Below are 24,375 nucleotides of genomic sequence, written 5' to 3' on the forward strand. Positions count from 1 at the left end.
GTGTTCCTTCTTAGCAGAGGGGTTCCCTCAGGTTTGTACGTTTTGAAAGGTTGGACTCCTTGTTCACTATACTTGGAGAAGTATAGCTTCACCTCGCTGATGCGGCCCAACAAGGCTGCAACATAGATCTGAGGTTGTTTATTGTACTTTTGTTCAGAGGAGAATTGCTTAGCATTTTGGTGTTGGGCTGCCCTAGTTGTTGGGACCAGACTGATATGCTAAGAGTTATTTCTCCTCTGTGAAAGGTACAGTGAGCTAAAACATGGTTGAAGATCCTCCTGAGCGGGAAACCTCCCCATGAACAGTTTATTTAAACGTGTTTGTTCTCAGTAGAGGTACTCCCACATATTTTGCATATTAAAAAAGTAAAGACACAACCTTCATTTGATGCCCTCATTAAGTGAATTTGACAGGGTCTGAAGCACATTTGGCTACAATTGTTTGAAAAGTGTTATGACAAACTGAAATAGATGGCAGTGTGACCCTGCACGAGGAGATTAATCATGCCTGCTCTGCTCACAGACAGGGAAAGGCCCTGTAACAGCAGTGTCTAAAGAAAAAGGCTCTCACCTGTGGCTCTGGTGAAGACCAAGCGCTGGTTATCAGACAAACAATGCGAGGGGTGAGAAGTTCTATATCAATGCACAGAGCTGTCAGAATATACTATTGAGGCTGCAAAGAACATAGGGTAGCAGTCTACTGGGAAGGTACTTGGCCTGAAAGGTCCTGCCAATCCAAAACTGAAGGAACAGTTCAGAAAGTGTCACCCAGTCCTCCTACTTCAATGTGTGTGCCTGCTCAGCAGGGAGCACAGTTCCCCCTCTAAATCGCGGTCTCATCTTGCACTCCGGTTCAGGTGGACAGCATCAATTCAATTCAGGGGAATTCTCAGAGGCGTAGCCAAGATTGTTTAACAAATGGGGCCTGAAGCTAATGTAGTTGGGCCCACCACAATATCATTAATATCTGTAAATGCCCAACAGTACTAGCAGGGAGGGCATTTACAGATTGTGGGTGGGCCTTGCCTGCTCAGTCCCTGCCCTGTCTACGCCTCTGGGCGTTCTGCGTTTCCTCCTCAAGGATGGTTTCAGCCCTTAAATTCTATTCCAATCCACTCAACCCAATTTACTAAAATTAGATTGATGCAACCACTGGCCATCAGACTACCCTAAAAAGGCAGCGTATGGGTTACATGGCACAGTGACTGCATGGCTTAGACTGTGCTGCTGGCCTCTATTTAGAGACTCACTATTCAGTCTGCTTTTATCAGCAGGCAATACTGGGTATTGTGAGGACATAATGCTATATGACTCTAGATAGACAGAGCTGCATTGTTTGAAGCAGCGCAGTGTTGAAATGTAGGTTTTGGGGTTTGATAAGTCACCCAGGAGTCAGAGGTGATGTAGACCGACTTTACTTGGTGCTTTTAGTCACAGGTAAGTACACAGGGATAAGTAGGGCAAACATAAGACAAGTCTATGGGAGAGAAACCTCCACCGGTCCCCTGTACCAAGCATAAGTTCCCAACTGACTTTTCTGGAACACAGAACCTACACCATCACATTCTAGTCAGCCAACATTCCATTCCCAACATTCCAGGCTCAGACACACACACATACAGGAAATAGCCTCATAGCCAGAATTGGTAAAACCCAACACACAGGTAATGTGTAACTGAGACTAGATGATCTCAAGCAAAACTTTCTAATGATTGCCAAAAGGTTGCATATGTGCTTATCCATCACTGTTTATCGTAAATAATATTTCAAACTAGTGTTTGAAATGAGGAACAAAATAATAAAATGTAAGTCTATTTTGGTTTTCATTGACATACAGTTGATAGATGCAGTAACCATAAAATATTTGGTGTACAAAATTACTCTTTTTGTTTGTTTACTGGCTATGAACTATTGGTAGATCTCTTGCGTGATAAATTGGGTAGCACTGTGCTCCATAAATGCGATTACTCTCCAATTTGGTTGGGATCCAGATGTCTCAAGGGGTACCACTCCTACAAAATGAGAGCAAGCAGGTCCCTCAAATGAGAGAAAGCATGTGGTAAGTAGAAATCATTCACTACGTAGTATTGATGTAAAGAGGTTATTTAATAACAAGATCCCATGCGTGTCTGAACTCCAGCACACCGGCTCAGAGAGTGACCGTTAAGTCCAACTGTCAAGTGTCTAATAATTTGCACGCCAATGGCATTCCAGATTGGAATGTTGGGATGCCATTGTGTGCGTGGCAGATATGACAAAACAGTGACTATTATGGCAATAAGCCCAGAGACTGTGGGCCATTACCGCCTAAGGTCCCATAGTTAACGAAGGCCCCCGGGGCATTACCGTAGGCCGCAATGGCCCGCAGTTGAGGGGCTTATTGCCATTAGTACCACGGCCCCTTAGACCAGGGGTGCTAATGTTTTTTTTTCCCCAGCTGCGAGACGTCTTGCATTTCGCAGCTGGAAAAAAAAGTTCCAAAAAGTTTTTTAAAATGCCCGCCGCGGACAGAAAACGTAGTCCGTTTTCTCTTTCTGTGGCAGCCATAGTAAACAAATAAAATGGCTGCCATGAGAAGGGAGAAGTCCCTTCTCCCTTTTCATGGCAGCCATTCCAGAACGCAAATGCTGTCGGAGATGGGAACGAGCTGCACGCCATTGCGTGATTGGGATTAACATCATGTAAGGCTCAGAATCCAGCCAACCAGAGGTAAGTGATTTTCTTTTTGTCGCGCCGGTTAATAATGCTGCAAACAGCCCATAGACTCGGCCTGGAAAAACATGGTACAAATCTAGTATAAACAAAATACTACTAATTGTACTAAATGTCAATCCACTAAAATATACCATTAAGCGTTAACCAGAGTGTCTTTTATAGTAAAGGCGAGATGAAGAGAAAAAGTTTCATGAAATATATAATGTTCTAAATTGAAGGAGTTCTTCTGATATTTCCAAACCATACGGCCTGATTGTGTGCAATCCTTCCTGTTGTTCTCTAAATCTGTAACAGATAGCGTTCCTGGCTGGCACCCCGTGTAGCAGAGAATATGATGACGGTCAAAATGTCTTCACCTGTCTTCCTGACTGTGGGAGGTGCAGGCTTAACCATTGTAAACTGATTGCAGTAAAACTTCCACTCGCCGCCCCTACCGTATGCCAACGATCTTTATACACATAACGTGTGCTAGGGCTCCAGCACCAACCTGTGCTCTGATGCCCCTCCGCTTCCACACTCTCTCTCGGTTCCGGATTGTGAGGCCCCAAGACCGCCACACCATCACGCTCGCTCAAAGAACTTTGACGTTTCGCAACATGGTCATGACAGGACCAGTCAGGAGTGCTGTGCAGAGCACCTCCACATTTGCCTCCAACGTGCACTCTGGGCCGCAATCCAAGCCCCAAAATGGTGCATCTGGTTCTATTCTGGGGCCCCACACAAGCCCCAAGGAAATGTGCACACAGCAGAACTTGTGGACCCCCTGCTCTTCAACGGCAGCTCCTCAAGAAATACGCCATCCAGCACACCAGCCCTGATATGGGAGAGGTATCCAAGATTCACCCTCCAATTCCACCTATAGCTGGCAGCGTTACAGATGAATGTACCACAGCATGTGTAGGTGTCACAAAAATGGGCCTACACCATCTAGGCAGCGTCCCTTTCCACAGAACCTGGACACCAACACCAAGCTGCCGTACAGGGTCTTTCTGAAGATGATTCTCGTTGCCACTTAGATGTGGTAAGTAGTAATATTCACCACGTAGTATTGATGTAAAGATGTTAATTTAATGACAAGACCCCATGCGTGTCTGAACACCAACACACCGGCTCAGAGAGTGATAGTTAAGTCCAACTGTCAAGTGTCTAAAAATGCACACTTGATGGCATTCCAAATTGGAACGTTGGGATGCCATCGCGTACGCGGCAGATATGACAAAGCAGTTACTATCGCTGCACACAGCCCAGAAACTGTGCCTGATGGGAGAATACCTGTAATGTTTCATTGAACTGTCTGGGACCTAATAATTGGCTCCAGTTGATTGGCAGTCGCCAGAACGGTGAAGCTCCTTGAGCTGCCCTCATTGGTCGACAATGATCCCCTAAAGGTACCAGATGTTCAACTGCATTTCCTATAGGTGCACGCTGGCCAGTACTGCTCCTTTCTTTTTCATTGTACAGCACACTTAGAATAGTTTTGTGGACATGTTCATTTTAGTTATCTTCTTTGACTAACCTCTTCAGTTGGTGCCTCACAGTCCCTCACCAGAATGATTGCATAACTTGTGATTCTGCTTTCTGTCTTGTCTTTTTTTATTGCAGATCATATTTCGGGGGTTGGGCATGATGTTGATTGGGTAAATAAGTTTGCTTACCATTATGTATTTAGGTTAACGTCACCCGGGTCTGCGAGTGCCCAGCTGCCCATACTCCTGGACCTTTTTGATTTCAAAGGGTAATTTAAAATCTTCTAGATCATTTCTATGCGCCTTCTGGTGTATAGTGATTCAAAGTCACTGTATTTGGATATTTCTTTCTTCACGTTCCTTCTAGAGAGCTGTTACAGCAGATGCACCGCCAGTGTTTAGGTCTCTAACCCCTGATTCAATATGCATGTGTTATTGAACAGTGCCATGTTATGTGAAAATATGTTACTCATACATTGCCTCTTCTGCATCCTGAATCTGGGATTTTAGGGTTCATTTTGTGGAGTCTGAGGCGGTTGATGGATGACCTATGAAATATATTGTGTTGGATCAACTTTACTAGCATTGCAAGATCACTTTCACACATAGCCTCCACGTATAAGGGTCTGCTGATTAAGTAAAAATGTATGTCCATATCACTATAAACCATGCAGATAATTATTACTTGAAGAGCAACCGGTTGCACCAAACACTATAGTTTGTTTGCTGTAACAGCTATATGAATGTGTTGTCAACTATGGAAAGGGCTGTAAAGAGTTATTATACATTTGTGGAGCAAAAGGTTATAGCACCACCCTGATGTGTTGTACATCACAATATAAGGAACAGAGTGATTCAAATTATCAATTTACCAAGATGCTGGTGATGTAAGCCAATTGTATGTATGTGACAGAATGCAGTCTTTGAGGAAGAGCCAGAGCAGCCTTAGCAGCCCGAGGTTTTTCTTCAAAATGATGTGGTAACTCTGTCTCTCTACCTAGAGGACCATTTGGAGCAAACTGTTATTTGGAGAAGGTCTGATTCTTTCTGAATACTGGAATCTTCAGCTTCTAGTTATTACAGAATCCCGATCCTCCTCAATGGAGGTGTAAGTGCTCAAAGGCAGCCTTCCTGACTTGTAAGAGCAGAAGGTCCCACATATCCTTGGAGAACCTACAAGGCCCCCAGCAACCAATGAGCCAAGGAATTGCTCTTAGCTCTATTTTCCCCCTCAAACTGCTTAGAAGTCGACTTAACCACTATCAAGTCATTTTCAGGCAGCTACAGGCTTGTAGTAGCTGCCTTTATCATTAAATGCTTTTTGAGAAATCTGAACGCCAACTCACTTGGGAGCATTCGGCTCGGCTCATCTCGACACATAGTCTACCCTCACTAAGAAACCTGGCTCGATGCTGTTGAGCTTTCCTAGAAGAGGGTAAAGGTACTGATAGTGGTTCTGTCCATCTGGCCTGGTTTTAAGACCCCTAGAGACATGTAAGATCCAATTATTTTCCTTTTAAAGACACAATCCTTTGAACTTGAACATTGCTGCAGAAACATGTACCTGTCAAACCCTGTCTTCAGACCCGAGTGCCTCTTTCATCCTAAAATCTGAAAAGTCTGTGTCTTCTTTTACAGGGGAGGTTTATTACTGTTTTTATTTGTGTTTTGCATTTTTTATTTGATTAAACACTTTTATTTGTTATAGAACTATGTTTGGACATTTCCTTTATTTTGGTTCAGCAGTCTATTGTTTGGATGGTTCTTTGCTAGCTTACACCACTCATGAAGAGGATAGCCTGCAATCAACCCACGTTAACAAAAGGAGGTATACCTGTTGGGTTGCGACTGTGTAACTTTAGGATTGGGATCAATGCTGCTTTGGTAATAGTGTTGGTCTGAATGTCTGTCTGTTTTATCCACTACTCATCCCTGTGCTCCTACAGAGCAGTAGCCATTTCGTCGCAACATGCCACCCATGCTGGAGACATGTTTCGCACCAGAGTTTGCAAGCCAGTTCTTGCATAAATCCGCAAACCCTATCGTTTAGATAAAAGGGGCTCAATTGATTAGAACTGTTAATTAACTGATTGAACCTTTTGGTATGCTTCCAAAATATACACAATACTGCCGATCCTGAAACTCAAATTATTACTCAATTCAGTATTTGAAACACCATGTTCTCGTTTTACTGGAATGTGGCGTGTCTACTGTTTTTACCAACAGCTTATGTTAAGTGTTAATTATTGTGCATTAAATTGGTGTAGAAACAAATTACATTTAATACTACTGCATCCTACTGATGTCTGCTAACTATTTATTACATAAGCCAATTATGTAATGCAAATTGCACACCTTATTTTAAAAATTCCTGAAATTATTAAAGCCTTTTGCAATAATTGAGTTCTATCATGTTTTTCTTAGTAATAGAATCACCACACATGTATCCATCAGCACAGCATACACTCAGTAATTCATGAGCTCCACTTGCAGTCTTAGGTTGCGATCTGTACCCATTGAGGGGGTTGTCTCCTTGCTTGCATCAGGAGATTAAATATCCGTATAGTGGGAACGAAGAATAGTGGCATGAATATGGTTGTTGCACCCTTCCAGCATACCCAATGGCATACATTGCTGTACTATCCAGTGTTATGGTGTATTGTCTGTGCAGAAAGAAACCCCGCAAGTTGAAAGTATTAAACATTGGTACCATTTTGTTATTTTGGCATAATCGTGATTATTGGTGGATCAGAAAGGTTTTACTTGTTTAAGAGAAAGTGGCAGAATACTCATCCCATGCATATCGTAATATGAAGTGTAGACAATTCAAGAAAGATTGAAATCCTAGGAAGTGTGTGTTGTTAAGAATGTTTAATAGCCAACATTTAAGCAACATGTTGGAGTTTCAGGTGGCCCTGCAACTATTAGGATATTAATAGCAAAATGACACTCAACAGTGAGTATGACATGTATGTCCTTACTGGTTTGTTACTCTAGAATTGTCATTTAATTAAAAAAGACAAATGGAAGCTGTGCAGAAAAATGAAACCTTTTTCTTTTTTTTAAATAGATACCACAAGCTTGGAACGGGATTCAACCCTAACACCTCGGACAAACAAAAGGAGCGACAAAAGGGTCTTCCAAAACAAGTCTTTGAGTCAGATGAAGCTCCTGATAACAGCTGTTACCAAGATGAACAAGTAAAGTACCATAGTATTTCTGTACCTGCATAGTTTCATCCTAGCATTTGAAACTCTCTCTCATATATTATCACATGGTGGAGGATTTGCTAACCATTTTAAGGCTTTTCACTGTTCACCTAATACAACATCTACTACAGTAATGTGTAGCCAAAGTCTTCACTGCTATAAATTATCTTAAGGCAGAGAAAGATGTATGTATTTGTATCTTCGATCAGATTTTTGGTGGGTTAACGCTTTCCTAAAAAGCCATAGACTAATAGAATTGTATAGTTGAATCAAAGCATTAATATTTCTGATGTTCCTTAGAGGAGCACTGTAAAGAGATATGCATGCATGCTTAATTTGAATGTTGCATGTAACCAGATTGTGGCAGAAAAATAGGAACATTGGAGATATTTAGAATTTCTTTTTCATGAGGTCAGTGCACAAAGTTTTATATAGACTTGTGTCATAAGGTGGTTCCCCATGGTGCTTTGTCAAGACCATATTCTTGATGGAGACTTGTTGAAGGTCACCATCGGCTCTCAATACCTAATTGGCCTGTTTTGAGATTTAGCAAAAATACTCTTGGAGATACAGTGACAAAGTGTGAGAACTTCTAGGGATGTTCACATATTGCAAACATAAAATGTTATTAGAGTTTAAGTACTATCCCATAAAATGCAAGTTTCTGTTCCTTTTGTTGGACTAACTGGAACTATTATGTTGTGGTGGTATATGCATCAGCTTTCAAATTCTAATAGACTTCTTCATCAGATGGTTGTCACAGAAATGAGTAACAAATATACCCACAGTGAACAATTATTTTTCATAGTTTAATTTTCAGTTTAAACTTCATTGAGTGAAGGACGAGTATGCCCGGAATGTAGGCCTTGGAACACCATATCTGCATTGGCATAACCTTGGCAGCAAGGAAGCTGCATAACCTATACACTGAAAATAATTCAAAATTCTAGCACTGCTGAGAAGTACATTTTAAAAAGGCACACCTTATTTACAAACATGTGCATGTTATATATCTTCAAAATAGACACGCATAATCCTGAAGTGGGACTCAGTAAGTTACAGAAAATTATTAATGTTTGAAATGAAAGATTTAAAAAACACACAATTTGAAAGCTGGGTGTGTTGTTTCACCTTTATCTCACAGAGTCCCAAGATGTATTTATGCAGTGTCAGGACTGTGTAGCGATTTCAATACAGTTCCTTATGCTTACTGACTTGACTACAATGTGACCTCTATTAAATATGTCCAATGTTACCTCAGTTGACCTCATACTTGATAATGGCTTACTGACTTTCATTAAATGTTGCAAATACAAAATACTTTACCCATTTTTGAATGGTGCAGTGTCCACTGTTCTCTGTGTGTGCCTAATGCTCAATAATGGAGCCAGCCATTTTAGCGTTGGTTGATGTCTTATATGTTCACACATTAGAGGTAAGGCTATAAAAAAGAGAGAGCAACAGTGAAAGTTGGCTCTATTGAAGGCCAAAGCACTGTGTGTCGATGCTATTGTTGATAGAAATCAATTAGAAAGTATGCACCAATATATGTGTTTGTAAATAAGAGAGAAAAACCATGTTTAAATCTATATCCAGCAAATGAAGTGCTTAGTTCGCATTCAAAACTTGATAGAAATCTTTATAATTATAGATTTTGAAATTGTTAATATTGTTGAGACTCTAGAACATGTGGTGGTACATTGTCCTGCATTAATGGAATTGGGACAACGTAATTACCATTAACCCTGATGAATGGTGGGCAAAACTGCTTAGTGGATCTCAAATAAGCAGAGTACTGGCTACTGGTAGATTACATGACGTGTGTCACAAGCTTCTTTCTTTCGCACCTTTTTCTCCTTGCTTCTGGTCTTCCAGGATGAGGTTTCTTTCTTCTTCACCGACCGTGACTTGTATAAGCTGGAACGTGAGTCCTCGGGTTCCAGCGTGGAAGCTGGCTGCAAGCCGGTAGCGTTCGATTTCCAGGACCAATGTCAATTAATCCAGGAAGGAGGATATAGGAAGGTAAGGTTTGGAGGGGTTATAGGAACTAGGAAGGAAAGATAGAATACACGTTAGAGCAGAGAGCGAACTCGAACAACGTCTAGTAACTCGTACGGGTAGAGTTGAGAGGCGCGGAGCCGCCGGGGCGTGCCTGTTTTCTAGGAAGCTGGAGACTGCACGCAAAGGCTAGAGCGCAGCGGTTCTGATTTGTCGGCCATCTTGGATGAGTTGCAGAGTTTATGCAGCGGTGCATCATGGACCACGAAGTCCAGAAGGGCCGGATTCAGCTATTCATGACAGTATGCCTCCTCCTGAGCCCGGACTCACCAGGTTTGCTCGGGTGTATTCGATGAAACCTCTGCAGTAGATGGGGGGGGGGCATTCATAATAGAGACCGGTTCCCAAGTACGCTCGCTGAGTGGGTAGCCCTTCCACTCTACTAAGTATTGTAGTTGGCCTTGTCTATATCTGGAATCACATATCCTGGAGACTTCGAACTCAACCTGATCATTGATGAGCACAGGATTAGGTCTAGGAATAGTCTGATTGGATTGTACATATGGTATCAATAAAGAGGTGTGAAAGACCGGATGTATTCTTTTCCAGGATTCAGAGAGCTGAAGTCGATATGCCACTTGGTTAATGATCTCCTTGATGGTGAAAGGTCCGTAATACCTTAGAGCCAGTTTATTGGGCCGTAGATGTTGAGGAAGGAGTTTGGAGGATAGCCAGACTTCATCCCCTATTGAATAGGAAGGGCTAGGTCTCCGCTTGGCATCTGCATATCATTTTACAGCTATCCTGGCCTTTTCCAGGTGTTCCTTAGCATCCCTGTGAATGTTTACCAATGTTTCAATCCAGGAATCAACTGCGGGCACCGGGGTTGGATGTGGCAAAACTGATGGTAATACTGAAGGATGGAACCCTTGACTGCAGAATGATGGACTTGTCTTGATGGCCGAATGGTCGGAATTATTGTAAGCAAATTCGGCTACGGGAATCAATAGCGACCAATCATCCTGGACCTTGCTTGCAAAACAACGGAGTAATTGTTCTAGAGTCTGGTTGACTCTTTCTGTGACCCCATTGGTTTGGGGATGGTAACCTGATGACAATGCCCGCTGTATGCCTAGTATTTGGCATAGTTGCTTCCAGAACTGGGAAATATACTGAGGACCTCTGTCGGAGATGATCTTGGAAGGCAATCCATGGAGCCTAAATATGTGTTCAATAAATATCCCAGCAAGTTCAAGTGAGGGGGGTAGTTTAAACAATGGTGTGAAGTGGGCTGTATAGCTAAACAAATCGATAGTTACCATTATAGTTGTATAACCCCGGGATGGTGGTAATTCCACAATAAAATCTGTGGCGATGATCTCCCAAGGACGTGTTGGTAATGTAGGTTGATGCAGAAGACCAGCAGGTTTTCTATTGTCATGTTTGTTTTGATTGCACACAGCACAGGATTGGATGTAGGTTTTTAGATCCATAATCATTCTTGGCCACCAGAATTGTCTCTGTATTAGATGAAGGGTAGTAGTAATGCCTCGATGTCCTGAATGAAAGGTGTCATGACAAAGATTCATGATTTTATCTCTCAATCCTTGTGTAGGGATGACTAGCCGTTTGTCCTTGAAGAGATAACCATCCTTAATATTCAAGTTCCATTGATTGTACTGGGTCTATTCTCTCCAGAGATCAGAAGAAGGTGTTTGAGCATGAATGTCTTCCAGGAGAAGATTAGCTTGTGTCACAAAAATGGCTTTAGGAAAGATCTTGGGAAAGGCCCTGGCTTCGACAGGTTCATAGTCGGGACGTCTGGACAAGGCATCTGCGACGATGGTTAATACGGAACTGGTACTGAGCGAAAAAGAAGGCCCAAAGGGCCTGGCGGCTGTTTCTGCATTCCAGGGACTGTAGTACTTGCAAGTTTTGATGATCTCTACGTACTTGCACTGGATATTTAGCTCCCAGGAGTAAATTACGCCAGTCAGTGAAGGCTTGTGGGATGGCCAGTAATTCCTTCTCCAGGACGGAATAATGGCATTCACTTGGCGTCAAGGTACGGGATAGATAGGCAATAGGATGTTCCATCTTGTCCTCAAATTCTTGTTTTAAGACCGCCCCAATGGCATAATCCGAAGCATCTGTTTCCACTAGGAAGGTTCGATTCGTATTGGGTTGAGCCAAGATAGGACCTTCAGTAAATCTTTATTTTAATTGTTGAAAGGCCTCTCTTGATCTCTAGACCAAATGAATGCTCTATCTTTCTTTAGAAGTGCCACAATGGGATGTACAATTTCGGAAAATGTCGGAATAAATTTTCTTTCAAAATGTGCAAGTCCTAGGAAGGATTGTATCTGCTTCACAGTGGTGGGCGTAGGCCACGAAAGTATGGAATCTATCTTACCCGGATCCATTCCAATTCCATTAGGGCTGAGCACAAATCCAAGGTAATGAATGGTCTGAGCATGAAATAGACATTTTTCAAGGCTTGGCCAGGAGTTTGTTTTCACGCAAACTTTGCAGAACTGCCTTGACATGCTCTTGATGAACCTGGGGATCTTTAGAGTAAATCAGTATAACATCCAGGTATACGATAACAAAAAGGAACAACATATCCGAGAAAACTCTGTCCATGAATCGTTGAAATACTGCAGGAGCGTTGGCAAGACCGAAGGGCATTACCAAGTATTCAAAGTGGCCAAAAAGGGTTCTAAAGGCTGTTTTCCATTCATCACCTTCCTTGATTCGGATGAGATGATAAGCACCCCTAAGGTCGAGTTCGGTGAAAATAGCCGCTCCGTGCACAGCCTCCAGAATATCAGAAATGAGTGGTAATGGATAGCGGTCCTTAAGGGTACATTGGTTGAGACCACAATAATCCAAACAAGGGCGTAGCTCTTTTGTGTTCATTTTGGGAACAAAAAATAAGGAAGCTCCGGCGGAGGATTTTGACGGTCGGATAGTTCCATTTGCCAAGTTGGTATCCAGGTATCCACGTAGAGCTTTCTTTTCAGGTTCGGATAATATGAACATTCTCCCAAATGGAATCACTGTGGAAGTATCAGTGTCTATGGCACAGTCCTCAGGTCTGTGGGGTGGAAGAGCTTGAACAATGTCTGATGAAAACACTTCGGAGAATGATTGATATGATTCTGGTACCTGGATAATGTTGGACACACTTAAGGAGGATGATTCAAGGTTCTGGGAGTTAACTGGAAGAATCTGAGACGTGTTCTGACATAAACAGTGGGACATACAAAACTATCACTTCTTTGAGCTCTCTAGGGATGTTATGAGCGGTGGCCCATTCGTGGTCTATGAAAATACCCATGGCACCGCAGTCCACAAGAGCCAGGATGGGAAAAGATTCATTCTCGGTATATGTCAGGACAGTTTGGAGAATCACTAAGGTATTCTGTCCTGGAGTATTCAAGGAAGGAATGGATGCGGAGCAGGCATCTTTCTCCCAAAGCTGTGCTCCGTTTAGGATCGGGAGCTGGCGTTTCCCGAACGCCGGGGTGGTGCTATAGGACATTCTCTTACTAGATGTTTGTCTGAGGCACAGTACATGCAGAGTCCAGTATCGATTCTTCGGATCCTTTCTTGTGGAGAAATTGGACCCCCGAAGGAACCTAGTTGTATGGGTTCAGGGTCCGGGATACGTGGAGAAACGTTGTCTTTGGAAATGTTTTCACCTTCTTTTTCTCAGCCTTTCTCTCCTGGATCCTAAAATCTATCTGCAAGGAAAGATCCATAAGGGCCTGAAAGGTTCCCGGACGTGCTACTCTGGCTAACTCGTCCATTACTTAATCATTTAAACCCCTTCTGAAGAGAGTGAAACTGGTTTCTGGTGACCAATCAGCTTCTTTAGCTAACTGCTTGAAGCGAGTCACATAAGTGAGCATATCTTGACTCCCTTGCTTAAAATCAAGAAGTCTTTCTTGTGCACTATAGATGAGCTCTGGTCGATCAAACATGGCTTTTAGGGCATCCACAAATCCTACGTAGTTATCCAAAAGCTGATCCCCCGAATTAACTAAGGGAATTGCCCAGGTTAAGGCATTGCCCGTTAAGTGTGAAATCATGAATCCGACCTTTGCTCGTGGTGTGGAAAAATAGTAGGGTTTGAAAGTGAAGTGGACTAAACAAGAATGAAGGAAGGAACGCAGGGACCTAGAAGATCCATCGTACTTGTCCACAACACCCCCTACCAGAATGCTTTCTTTGACTGCGGAATCCTCGGATAAGACCAGCTGTTTTAAAGCTGCATTTTTGGCTTTGAGATTTTGAACCTTGGTAGTTAATTCTTGCATACCTCTCATGAGGTATTGGACTGCACTTCCATATCTGTTTCCGTATCAGGTTCTAGGCATCTCAATCTGTCACAAGCTTCTTTCTTTCTCACCTTTTTCTCCTCGCTTGTGGTCTTCCGGGATGAGGTTTCTTTCTTCTTCACCGATGTGACTTATAAGCTGGAACGCGAGTCCTCGGGTTCCAGCGTGGAAGCCGGCTGCAAGCAGGTAGCGTTCGATTTCCAGGAACAATGTCAATTAATCCAGGAAGGAGGATATAGGAAGGTAAGGTTTGGAGGGGTTCTAGGAACTAGGAAGGAAAGATAGAATACACGACAGAACAGAGAGCGAACTTGAACAACGTCTAGTAACTCGTAGGGGTAGAGTTGAGACGCGCGGAGCCAATGGGGCATGTCTGTTTTCTAGGAAGCTGGAGACTGCACGCAAAGGCTAGAGCGCAGCGGTTCTGATTCGTCGGCCATCTTGGATGAGTTGCAGAGTTTATGCCGCGGTGCATCATGGACAACGAAGTCCAGAAGGGCCGGATTTGGCTATTCATGACAACATGTTATATAAAGGACATTAATTAATTATGTATGTGTGATTAACTGCACTATGCACAATTGGTGTATGTTTATTCTTTTCCTTTAAACTTGTGATTTGTATCCTGTATGTATAAATGTGATATTTATTTTTTATTTTAAAATGTTTTTATTTGCATTTCTTAAATTAACATAGTACCATCAATATGCATGGTTGCCAACATATAACATATAACACAGGTTTAAGAACATTGTAACCGAACAATAACCAACAGTAACTGTCTCCAAATGCGTTTCATCCTATTAGTTGCATTTCCTTAGAGTGGGGTAATTTTTGTAACGCATTCCTTTAGCTTTTGTATTAGGTACATTATAAATGTGTGAAGTTACCGAAAATAAAACTTCTAAAACTAAACAACGACAGTCTACATGTGGAAATATCGTCTGGCTCAGATGGGTATGTTACCGGTAAGAGTTCCATTTCTCGGGAAGTGAAGGGGGCAATGGTCGAGATGACATCGTCTCTGTTTCAATGCTTGGGTTCAGGTATAGTAATAGTGATGAAGTTCTTCAGGGGGGTTTATGATCTGCGCTGAAGTGTATGTCTCGCAGGAGGGCCTTCCAAGAGTCAAGGGTGCCACTCGTCATGTCTCCTCCAGGGATGATTCCATCTTGCCAGGCTCTGGTTTCGGCCGTGGTCCATCTTTCTAATTCTCTCAACCAGCGTTCATGCCTCGGTCCTCCTGGTGTCTTCCATGCCATGGCTATGGTTCTCTTCGCCAGTATGCATGCGATATCCATCAACTTTATGACGTGTTTGTATTTGCTTGGCCTAGGGTAAGTCCCTAATAGGCATTCTCCGGGTGTCCACGCATATCTGCTTACTCCGGCGTCTGTGCAGGTCTGTTGTACTCTGGACCACAACGCCATTGCCTTGGTGCAAGTCCAGAACATGTGGATGAGATCAGCCTTATCAGTCCCACACCATGGGCATGCTGAGGAGGCCTGTTTGTTAAAGGAGGCCACCCTGTGCGGGGTCATGTACGTCCGGTATAGAACGTTTAGTTGTATCTGACCAAATCTAGAGTTCCTCGAGACCTTCTTGGGGTATAAAAGTACTCCCTCCCATTCTTTGTCTGTGAGTGCAGTTTCAAGATCTACTACCCACTTCGCCTTTAGCGCCGAGCTTTTGGGATTAGGTTTGTCGTTGAGTCTTTTATATAGTCGAGAGACAGGTTTCCAGCCATCTGTAAGGTTGTGCATTTCTTGCAACAGTGGGTCCGGGGTGGGTTCCTCTGGCCAGCTGCTCCAGTTTTTCTTAGCGATTTGTTTGATGCGATGATACCAGAGAAATTGGCCACTCGATAGCCCTTTGTTGGTCTGTAAAGATTCAAAGTCCCTGAACTCGCCATCCTCAAACATATCTCCCCATGTGTAAATTCCAACGTCCTCCCATCTCCTGGCTATTGAGAGATCCGTTTGTGTTTTGCATATGTCAACCAGGATGGGGTTGTCTGGAGAGTAGGGATGTTTCACTTGCCTAATGTAGCAAGTTCTGGACCAGATCTGCCTTCCAAGTTCGACAATCACGGGGGCACCGGATTTCTGTTGTAAGGGGTTCCAAAGCGTTTCTCTGGGGAGTACTTTGGAGGAAGCTTGTCGTACCAGTCCCAGCTCAGCCGATGGTTCGTCTGAGATCCACTTAGTCACATGGCTGAGCTGTGCCGCAAGATAATACACCTGGAGGTCTGGGAGTTGTATTCCTCCTTCCTTATGCGGTAGGGATAGTGTAGCTAAAGACAATTTGTGCCTGGTAGGTCCCCACAGGAAGTCTTGATGAAAAGAAGGGCGGTCTGACGTAGTGGCATATGTTGGCAAAGAAATATAAAACACGGGGGAGAACTGTCGTCTTGATAATTGCTGCTCTTCCTACCATCGCAAGTGGGAGTCTTGACCAGAATTTCATAGATCTGCGGAGGTTGGTTATTGCTGCTTCAGTATTGTAGTCGTGTGTGATCTCCGGGGTGTGGCCCACATTGATTCCTAAGTACCGGAACTTGTCGATTTGCCACTTCATCCCTATATTCGGGAGTTCTGCCTCATCGAGGCCTCTCAAGCTGGCCAAAGGGAAAGCTGAGGATTTCATTCTGCTGAATTTGATCCCAGAGTATTTTGCGAAGTTATCCAGTACTTCCAGTGTGATTGGTGCGTTGGCTTGGGGATCCTTCAAGTATAGTAGCACATCATCCGCGTACAGTGATATTATATTGTGTTCGTTGCCTACCGTGATGCCTGCATCAAAAAACTGTTTCCTAAAGTATATGGCAATCGGCTCCAGGCCCAATATGTATAGCATGGGCGACAGCGGGCACCCTTGTCTGGTGCCCCTCTGTATTTTCCAGGGTTCTGACACCATTCCGCCGGTCTTTACTCTTGCTATGGGAGAATTATAAAGCACTTTGATCCATCTGATGAAGCCTTCGCCAAACCCTCTCAGTACCTCGATAAGCCACTCCCAGTAGATGGAATCAAAGGCCTTAATGGCGTCGAGCGATAAAATCGCTAGGTCCTCTTAGCTCTCACAGGTTTCGGCCATGACATGCTGGAGTCGTCTCAGGTTGGCCGTGGTGTTGCGTCCCGGAACAAAGCCATTCTGATCTTCGTGTATTAGGGACCCAACCACCCTAGCAAGTCTGCAGGCCAGTATGGTGGTAAGAATCTTGCTGTCGTAATTTAACATGGCCAAAGGGCGATAGGAGTCGCAATCGTTGGGTGGTTTGTTCGGTTTAAGCATGGGAATTATTATCGTCTCTTTCATTGTGTTAGGTAGGACCCCATTTTCATAAGCCTCCTGATAGACCCCGTGGAGAATCGGGGTGAGAGTGGTTTCATACGTTTTGTAGAATTCGGGCGGAAGGCCGTCGCTTCCTGGGGCCTTACTGGTGGCCAGTGATCTGATTGCTGCTGTCACATCTTCAGCCGTGATTTCCAATTCTAATGCTTCTCTTTGTTCGCTGGATATTCTAGGGAGGCCTATCTCTTCTAGTGTGTCTCTAATATCCTCCCTGGATATTTGTGCGTCATGGGAGTATAACGTGGAGTAGAATTTGGCAAACGCTTCATTAATACCCAGTTGTGTCCTGTGCCGTATCCCTTTTTCATCGAGTTATCTCCATTGGGAGGTGTTTGGGGCGTTCTCGCTTGCACAACCAAGCCAGCAGTCTTCTGGGTTTGTCGGACTCCCTGTGGGATCTAGCGGTGTATGTTGCAAAATCAAACTTCTCCAGTCTATCCCAGGAAGATTGGCATTTCTCGCGGGCTTCCTTCAGTCTCCCTTCAACTTCTGGTGTAGTGGGTGAGGTGGATTCCAGTCGGAAGATCTCCTCTTCCTGTGCTTCGAGCTCGGCCCTCAGTTGCCTTCGAGTGCCCCCAGCTTTGGATATTATTTCTCCTCTGACTACTACCTTCATGGCCTCCCATAGTGTGCTCCAGGTAGATACTGAGCCTTTGTTAATGTCAATATATTCCTCAAGTTTTTCGGCGAGGTCCTCTTTAAACACAGGGTCGGCGAGGGTCGCCGTGGGCATTCTCCACATGGGGATTGGAGGTCTAGGCCTCTTGACTTGCCATTGCATGACCAGTGGGGAATGGTCAGAGATTGATCTTCCCAAGTACATTGTGGTTTCAACCAGTGAGGCTTGTTCTCTGTCGACAAACAAGTGGTCGATTCTTGTGTAGACCTTGTGTGGGGCCGAATAGTTGGAGTAGTTCCTTTCTTCGGGATGCTGTTCCCTCCAGATGTCAACCAAGTCGAGGTGTTCCAGCGCGTCTGTCAAAGCAGACGTAGCGGGGTTTCTTGGGTGGGGGGGTGGTGTAGACCTGTCTTTAGAACCATCAATGACGCAATTGAAGTCCCTTCCCCAAATGAAGGTCTTGTTTCGATGGTGTGTCATCCGTGAGCATATTGCCTTGAGGTGCGAAGGTATTCCATGTTGCGGGAAGTACGAATTGACTAAGCAAATTGGAGTCTGTTCAATAGTGCCCCACATTATCACGTACCTTCCTTCCTTGTCAGATTCGAATCCTTGTAATTGGAAGGGTACATTCGGGTTCACCCAGGTGAACACTCCCCTTGAGTATTTGGAGTAAGGTGATCCTCTCCCGGTCCCAGCCCATTTGTCCGCTAGTTTAGACATGGCTTCCTCCGTGAGATGTGTCTCTTGCAACATTGCAATCGATATTTTCTTCCTGCGGAGGTAGGACTGTATTCGATTCCGCCTCAGGTATGAGCTCATCCCCCTCACATTCCACATCATTACTTTAAGATGTGACGCCATCGGAGCAGTGCTTCAGGCCCGGCAGGCCACTCCTCGACCGGAGTCTGGATCGATCCTAGTCGTGAGTTATGATACAGCAGGTGAAGGTAGTCCGGTTCCACGCCCTCTGAGTCGTAGCATACATCCTTCTTGCCCTTTTTCGGCGTCAGTGATATGTAGACTGTGTAACTAACAAAACAATTAACAGAACTCAAACTGGTGCGCCCAGCGACTACATCGTCATTGTGGTGCTCAGGCGCTCTCAAGCCGTCTAGACCCATCCGGGTATCGGGCGTGAGGTAGGTTAGGCGGGTGGTTGGCCCGACCTAGGTTGTTTGCGGGGGATAGGTCTGGTGTCTGGCGGCGAGGCCGAACGAGGGCCGTTTCTGTGTAGCTGACTGTTAGCTGGATTACCTTCCGTGATCCGGCCACTTGTGGTTGACGTGTCCTTCCAGGGGGTCGTGTCTCATGCGGTCTGGGGAGCGTCTGTCCCTTCTGCGAGGTTGTTATCTTCTAGCCACATATTGGCGGCTGTTGGATTTTCCAGAAATATCGCCCGTCCCTTGAAGATGACCTTCAATCTCGAGGGGTAGAGGAGCATGTATTTCAAGTTTAGCTGTCTTAGTCTTGCTTTCACTGGTACAAATGAGTTTCTTTCCCTCTGAACTTTCTGGGTATAATCAGGGTAGATAGCGATATTGGAGTTACCCCGTTCTATTGGACCTTCCTCTCTGGAATACCTCAGGATGGTCTCTCTGTCTTGAAAGTTGAGTATTTTGGCAATTATGGGGCGGGGGTGCGAACCAGGTGGGGGCCTCTTTTGGAGGGACCTATGTGCCCTTTCGACTGAGAATCCTTGGGTTAGCTTCTCTGCGCCTATCTCCTGTAGTATCAGAGACTCAGTGTAGGCCGTTGGATTCGGGCCTTCGCTTCCCTCAGGCACTCCCAGTATTCTGATGTTTCCCCTTCTGGCCCGACCCTCGGCTTCCTCAGATCTTGTCTCTAGTGCCGCCACCTTCCTCTCTAGGTCTATGACTTTGGCTTTCAGGGCTACGGTGTCTTCAGTCGTTTCACAAATGGTTGTCTCAGCGTTTTTCACCCCCTCAAACAAGTTTCTGGCATCTTGGCGTATGAGTTGGATGTCGGATCTGAATTCCTGTATTTTAGTGTCTATGTGTGATTTTAGCGAAGCTATAGCCTCCATTACTTGGGTATGGTTGTCAGCTGTTTCACCCTCTCTTGCCTGTGCCGGTTCCGGGGTGGGAGGGCGAGTATGCGTAGGGGTTTTGGATTTAGTGGAAACATACGAGTCCATGGTAGCTGGATTCCCTTTGTTCCTGGCAGCCGTCTTCAAGTCGTGAGTTGTTCGACGTGCTGCAGAGGCAAGGCGTACAATTTGTGGAGTGATCCGGGTAAGTTCAGGACTGGGCGGGTGTACCAGTCTTTTTACGTTGGGGCAGAATTATGGCCGTCAACACAGAGGGGTTGGGAGTTAATTTCTTGTGCCCCGGGCCCAGTTGCGTGTGCTTGGTCTTCGAGGGTCTGTTGTACATTTATGTCCGGTGGACAGTTACTGGGGCGAGGCCATTCGCCTCTACTGGATGTGTCACCCCAAACACATATGGTGGGCGCAATGGGTAATTCCCTCCAGCTCCTCACCTGAACTGTCCGCCTCTGCTTCAATGAGGTCGGGTAATCAGGAGCCCGCTGCCTCCAAGCCGCTCCTCTCTCTGGTCGCAGGCTCGAGCCCCCGGGTATCCGGGCAAGTGTGCTTAGCGTCTCCAGGCTCGTTGCGGGCCTCCGGGCCGCGATGGGAAGGAGTTCTGGATGGGTGATTCAGGGCCTCCCGAGCCGCTCCCTCCGCTCCAGGCGGCTCGCGGTCCGCGCCGACCCCAATCCCGCTCGGGGCAGGAACCCCGCAGCAGTCCTCGGTGCGGTGAGGGGCGCCGGGGCGTGTCTCACCGGTATTCTTGTGGAAGACCGGGGCTCAGTGTGTTCCTGTAAGCTCCGGGAGGAGCGCCCACGGGAGCCGCAGCGGTTGGCTTCGCCTCCTAAAGAAGGCTGCATTTATCGGCGATCCGCCATCTTGGATGCAGTCGAGGACGGGCAGGGGGGGGCCGGTTCGAATGCGGTCCCTCGCATCCTGTTGGTCTGTTTTCGCGGAGGAACAGCTCTGCCTTGTCGGGGACCGCTTCCTCCGTCCTCGGAGTCGCTTTTTCGTCTCCGAGTGTGTAAATTGGGTCGGCAACAGGATCTAGAAACGGCGCCTCGGCCGGAGCTCGGCAATTCAGCCTCTGTGCGCCATGAGCTCCAGGCCACGCGCCCCATAAATGTGATATTAATGTGGATGGTTTGGATTCCAAACCAAGCACACACAAAACAAAAACACAAAAAATACATGGGCTCTATTTAAAAAAATCATTGCGAATGGTGTATGAAATTGTGATGAGTAGATTCTTTATGTATGCACCCTAAATTTATTTTTTTAATAATTCATCAAGAAAGATGGCATTAATTAAGAATATTTTAGTAAGTGATATGGTGTTTTTCAGTCCTAGACAATTCTTGTGTTTTTGTTAGGGTTGTACCATGGGGTCAGGACTGAGTACCAGATACCTCACATGCTGATTTATATTTCCAGCATTATATAGGACAGCACCTCCTAAACTTACCCCTGAATGAAATTATATCAGCACCTGATTCTAAGCATCTAGTTTAAATTAGGTCATAACACTAGGGTATCATTAACTTTTGCACATACTCACTGACTCTTAATTACTCATTGATTATTGTATTCATATGTCATTTTGTTTCAGAAGAAATAGAATTTTCATGTGAAAAATATTGCAGGTTTGTGGAAAGACTTGATTTGGTTCAATAAGGTTATCATGGTAAAACTATGGAATTTCCTTAATTAACATTAATTATCATCATGGTTGTGCACAAACCTTTTCACAGAGGTGTATGAATACTAACTAGTAGCTTTAGTAGTTTGTGGCCCTTGAACTTTTGTAGAGTTGCCAAGAATCAGAATGGATTTGATGGTCTACTGTTACTTCACCATTTCTAGCAAGTTATTGGAATGCCACTCTAGTTAGGTAGAAGACATTGGTGGACCAGAGTTAAAATCAGTGCCTTTTAAATTACGTATTTCTCATGGGTTCTTAAATGTTATTCTTACCCCCGATTGCTAGTGGGAAATGTGTTCTGTAATGACATAGATTAGCTAAATGAAACGAGGGAATGGAATATTTGTCAAAGAAAATTCAAATGGGTGAGTTGCGTTGGCTCAAGCATCTTAATCTATCACACTTTGGTTGTCTCAGAATCAGTAAGTGACGGGCATATGCTGAGACATGGGTCACTAGCAATTCTGCAGGAAAATATATGTACTTGGAAGAACAGTCTGTCACTGTGCAGAATCACTTTTGTAACTTGTATTCTACCTCGAACATCTTTTGATTAATCATTTGCAAGATGCAGTTCAGATAAAGAATATTCATGGCTCATTGTAACCCCACATATGTGTGGACCTACTTCATAAGAGCTCTTAGAAACAGCAGACTATCTTTCACTTTATCACTTTTAGGATCTCACTAACAGCGACACTTGCACTTCCCCCAGGTAGAATATGGAGGACACCAAATGTGGAAGGGAAAGCTATAGTGTAGAAACAAGGGAAACAATAAATTAATTACCACAACCCTGTCACATTCTCAACAACTCTGTTCTCAGACCACAGATCTCCTCTTTCATACCTACTGCTTCCAAAAAGGGGCAAATACGCAATCATTCCCAATATAAAACAATGCAGGACAATTAAAAACAATGTGTTTTCCCTGCCATACCCTCCTCATACGACCTACAACTGTCAGCCGCTAGGATTTCTGGCTAATGAGGGACTTCCTTATCCCTGACCATGTACACTGTAACCAACACTTCCCGACCAGCTGGACAGGAAGGGGCACTAAGCAACCTGCCATTAAAAGATGTTATAACAGGAGATGAGCTATGACATTGAGTTCTCACTGTAAGGGTGCAGCAGTACGATTCTGACACAATGGCCGCATGGTGATTGGCAAAGACTTTAACCAAAAGAAAAGTGGAAACTTATCCCGCACTACATCTAACAACAGGGGTTTCCCTGTCTCTAATAAGGAACTAAGGAGTGTGCGTTAGAATATCCAACTGAATAAAGAGTCCACCTTTGCATCAGAATGCCTACTTCTATCCCTTACACTTGTAACTAAAAAGAAAATGGTTGTGGATCTTGGTCCAGAAGAATGGCTCCCTTCTTCAGGATAATTAACCACAGTTTCCAACGTAGGGGACATTTTGCCTGTGAAAATAAACTCCCTTCTCCAGGTCTCAATTTCTTTTTGGGGAAATAAACAAAGTTCCAGTTCACAAGGGCTGGGTGGAATGGTTCTCTTCCTCCCAAGCCCTTCTCAGCTTTTCACAATTCACAGTCCCACCTCCCTCGCCTCCCCTTTCCCTTATCCCTCCTCCCATTCCCCTTTAAACTCCATCTTTCACCTGACTACCTCCTCCTTACCCTTACTCCTCACCCCTTCCCTCGCCTTCTTCCACCTAGGTAAATTGTTCTACATATTGTTTCGCTGGTTTGTTTCATGATTGTAAATATGCTTCTTTCATTATTCTTGTATCTTGTTGTTATATTGTAAAGCGCTTTGGATTAAAGTGCTATATAAACCTAATAAATACAAATAAATACATGAGTTCCCAGTCTCATGGGTGTGGGTCCCAGGCTCATGTATTTCTCTTGCCTTGGAGCGTTCGACCTGGTTTACTCTCCTGCCAGGTACTGCGACTATCAAGATGATTGACTTCATAAAATGGTGCAGGTCCCAGACCCATGGGATTATTCTTCTCTTGCTATTTTAGTCCTGGTTCACTATCTTGCCAGGTACTGTGACTAGCAAAATGACTTGACTTGATCTGCATAAAAGGGTGCAGATCCCAGACCCATGGGATTCTTCTCTCTTGGTATTGTAGACCTGGTTCTCTATCCTGCCAGGTACTGTGACTATAAAGATGACTTGACTGATCTTCACAGAAGGGTGCAGGTCCCAAACCCATGGGATTATCTCCCCTTAGTGCTGCAGTTCTTTTTCGTTGGGGGTCTTGGATCTTCCCCCAGGGGCTTCCCTTGTGCCCCAGTATTGTAGCTCCAGCGTTTGCCAGGACCCACTGTTACCCCATCCAACTGCCTATAGGCTTCTCTGCACTCTCAGCATGCTGCAGCGTCTCTGCTGCACTTGCAGATCCTCAGTGGGTACACGTTCTTGCAACCGTGCGGTCCCTCGGCTTGGCTTACCTGGACGTTCGCTGCTCTGCTTCACTGTATGGTCCTTCTGTGTCAGACCAGGTAAGAACCTCTCCACCTGCCCGGTGAGCTCCTCTGTAGATGCTCTTTTTCTTTGCTGAATGGTCCTCACGGTCACAGTTGCTCCAGGGAGGGCCTCTCACCGCTTTCTGATTTCACGCTATAGTTTTAACTGGCTTTTGCCCAATCAGCTCTCGAGAACAACTAGACTGCTCCTTTATGTTCTGGCGAGTGCTCTCTATGCTTCCACATGGCTTCCTCATCCCAGTACTGATCTTTAGATCTTGCAATGAGTTAATTGTTCTCTTCCTCGTCTCAGCACTTAAGGGATACCTAAGTGAGTCCACGCTCTTCCTCGTCCCAGTACTTCCTATATTGGTGGTATGACAAAAACATATAGCAACATTAGGGAAAGTTTTGATTGAAGGGGGTAGGAAGGTGTGTTAGGGTTAGGTGGGCTATCAGTGTACTAGGTTCTCCCC

General features: G+C 44.7%; 1 protein-coding gene across 14 annotated transcripts in view; it reads left to right on the plus strand.

The window, feature by feature from the left end:
- Positions 1 to 24,375, plus strand: part of DOCK7 (dedicator of cytokinesis 7) — a 1,498,361-nt gene that overhangs the window by 280,076 nt on the left and 1,193,910 nt on the right. For all 14 annotated transcript variants that reach the window (XM_069642017.1, XM_069642019.1, XM_069642018.1 and 11 more), the window contains exon 5: positions 7,251 to 7,380. In XM_069642017.1, the coding sequence (XP_069498118.1) occupies positions 7,251 to 7,380 (130 nt within the window). The remainder of the gene's footprint in view (positions 1 to 7,250; positions 7,381 to 24,375) is intronic.

The sequence above is a fragment of the Ambystoma mexicanum genome, chromosome 1q (genome assembly GCF_040938575.1).
Source record: "Ambystoma mexicanum isolate Mex_15411 chromosome 1q, UKY_AmexF1_1, whole genome shotgun sequence".
In the NCBI taxonomy this organism is placed as follows: domain Eukaryota; kingdom Metazoa; phylum Chordata; class Amphibia; order Caudata; family Ambystomatidae; genus Ambystoma; species Ambystoma mexicanum.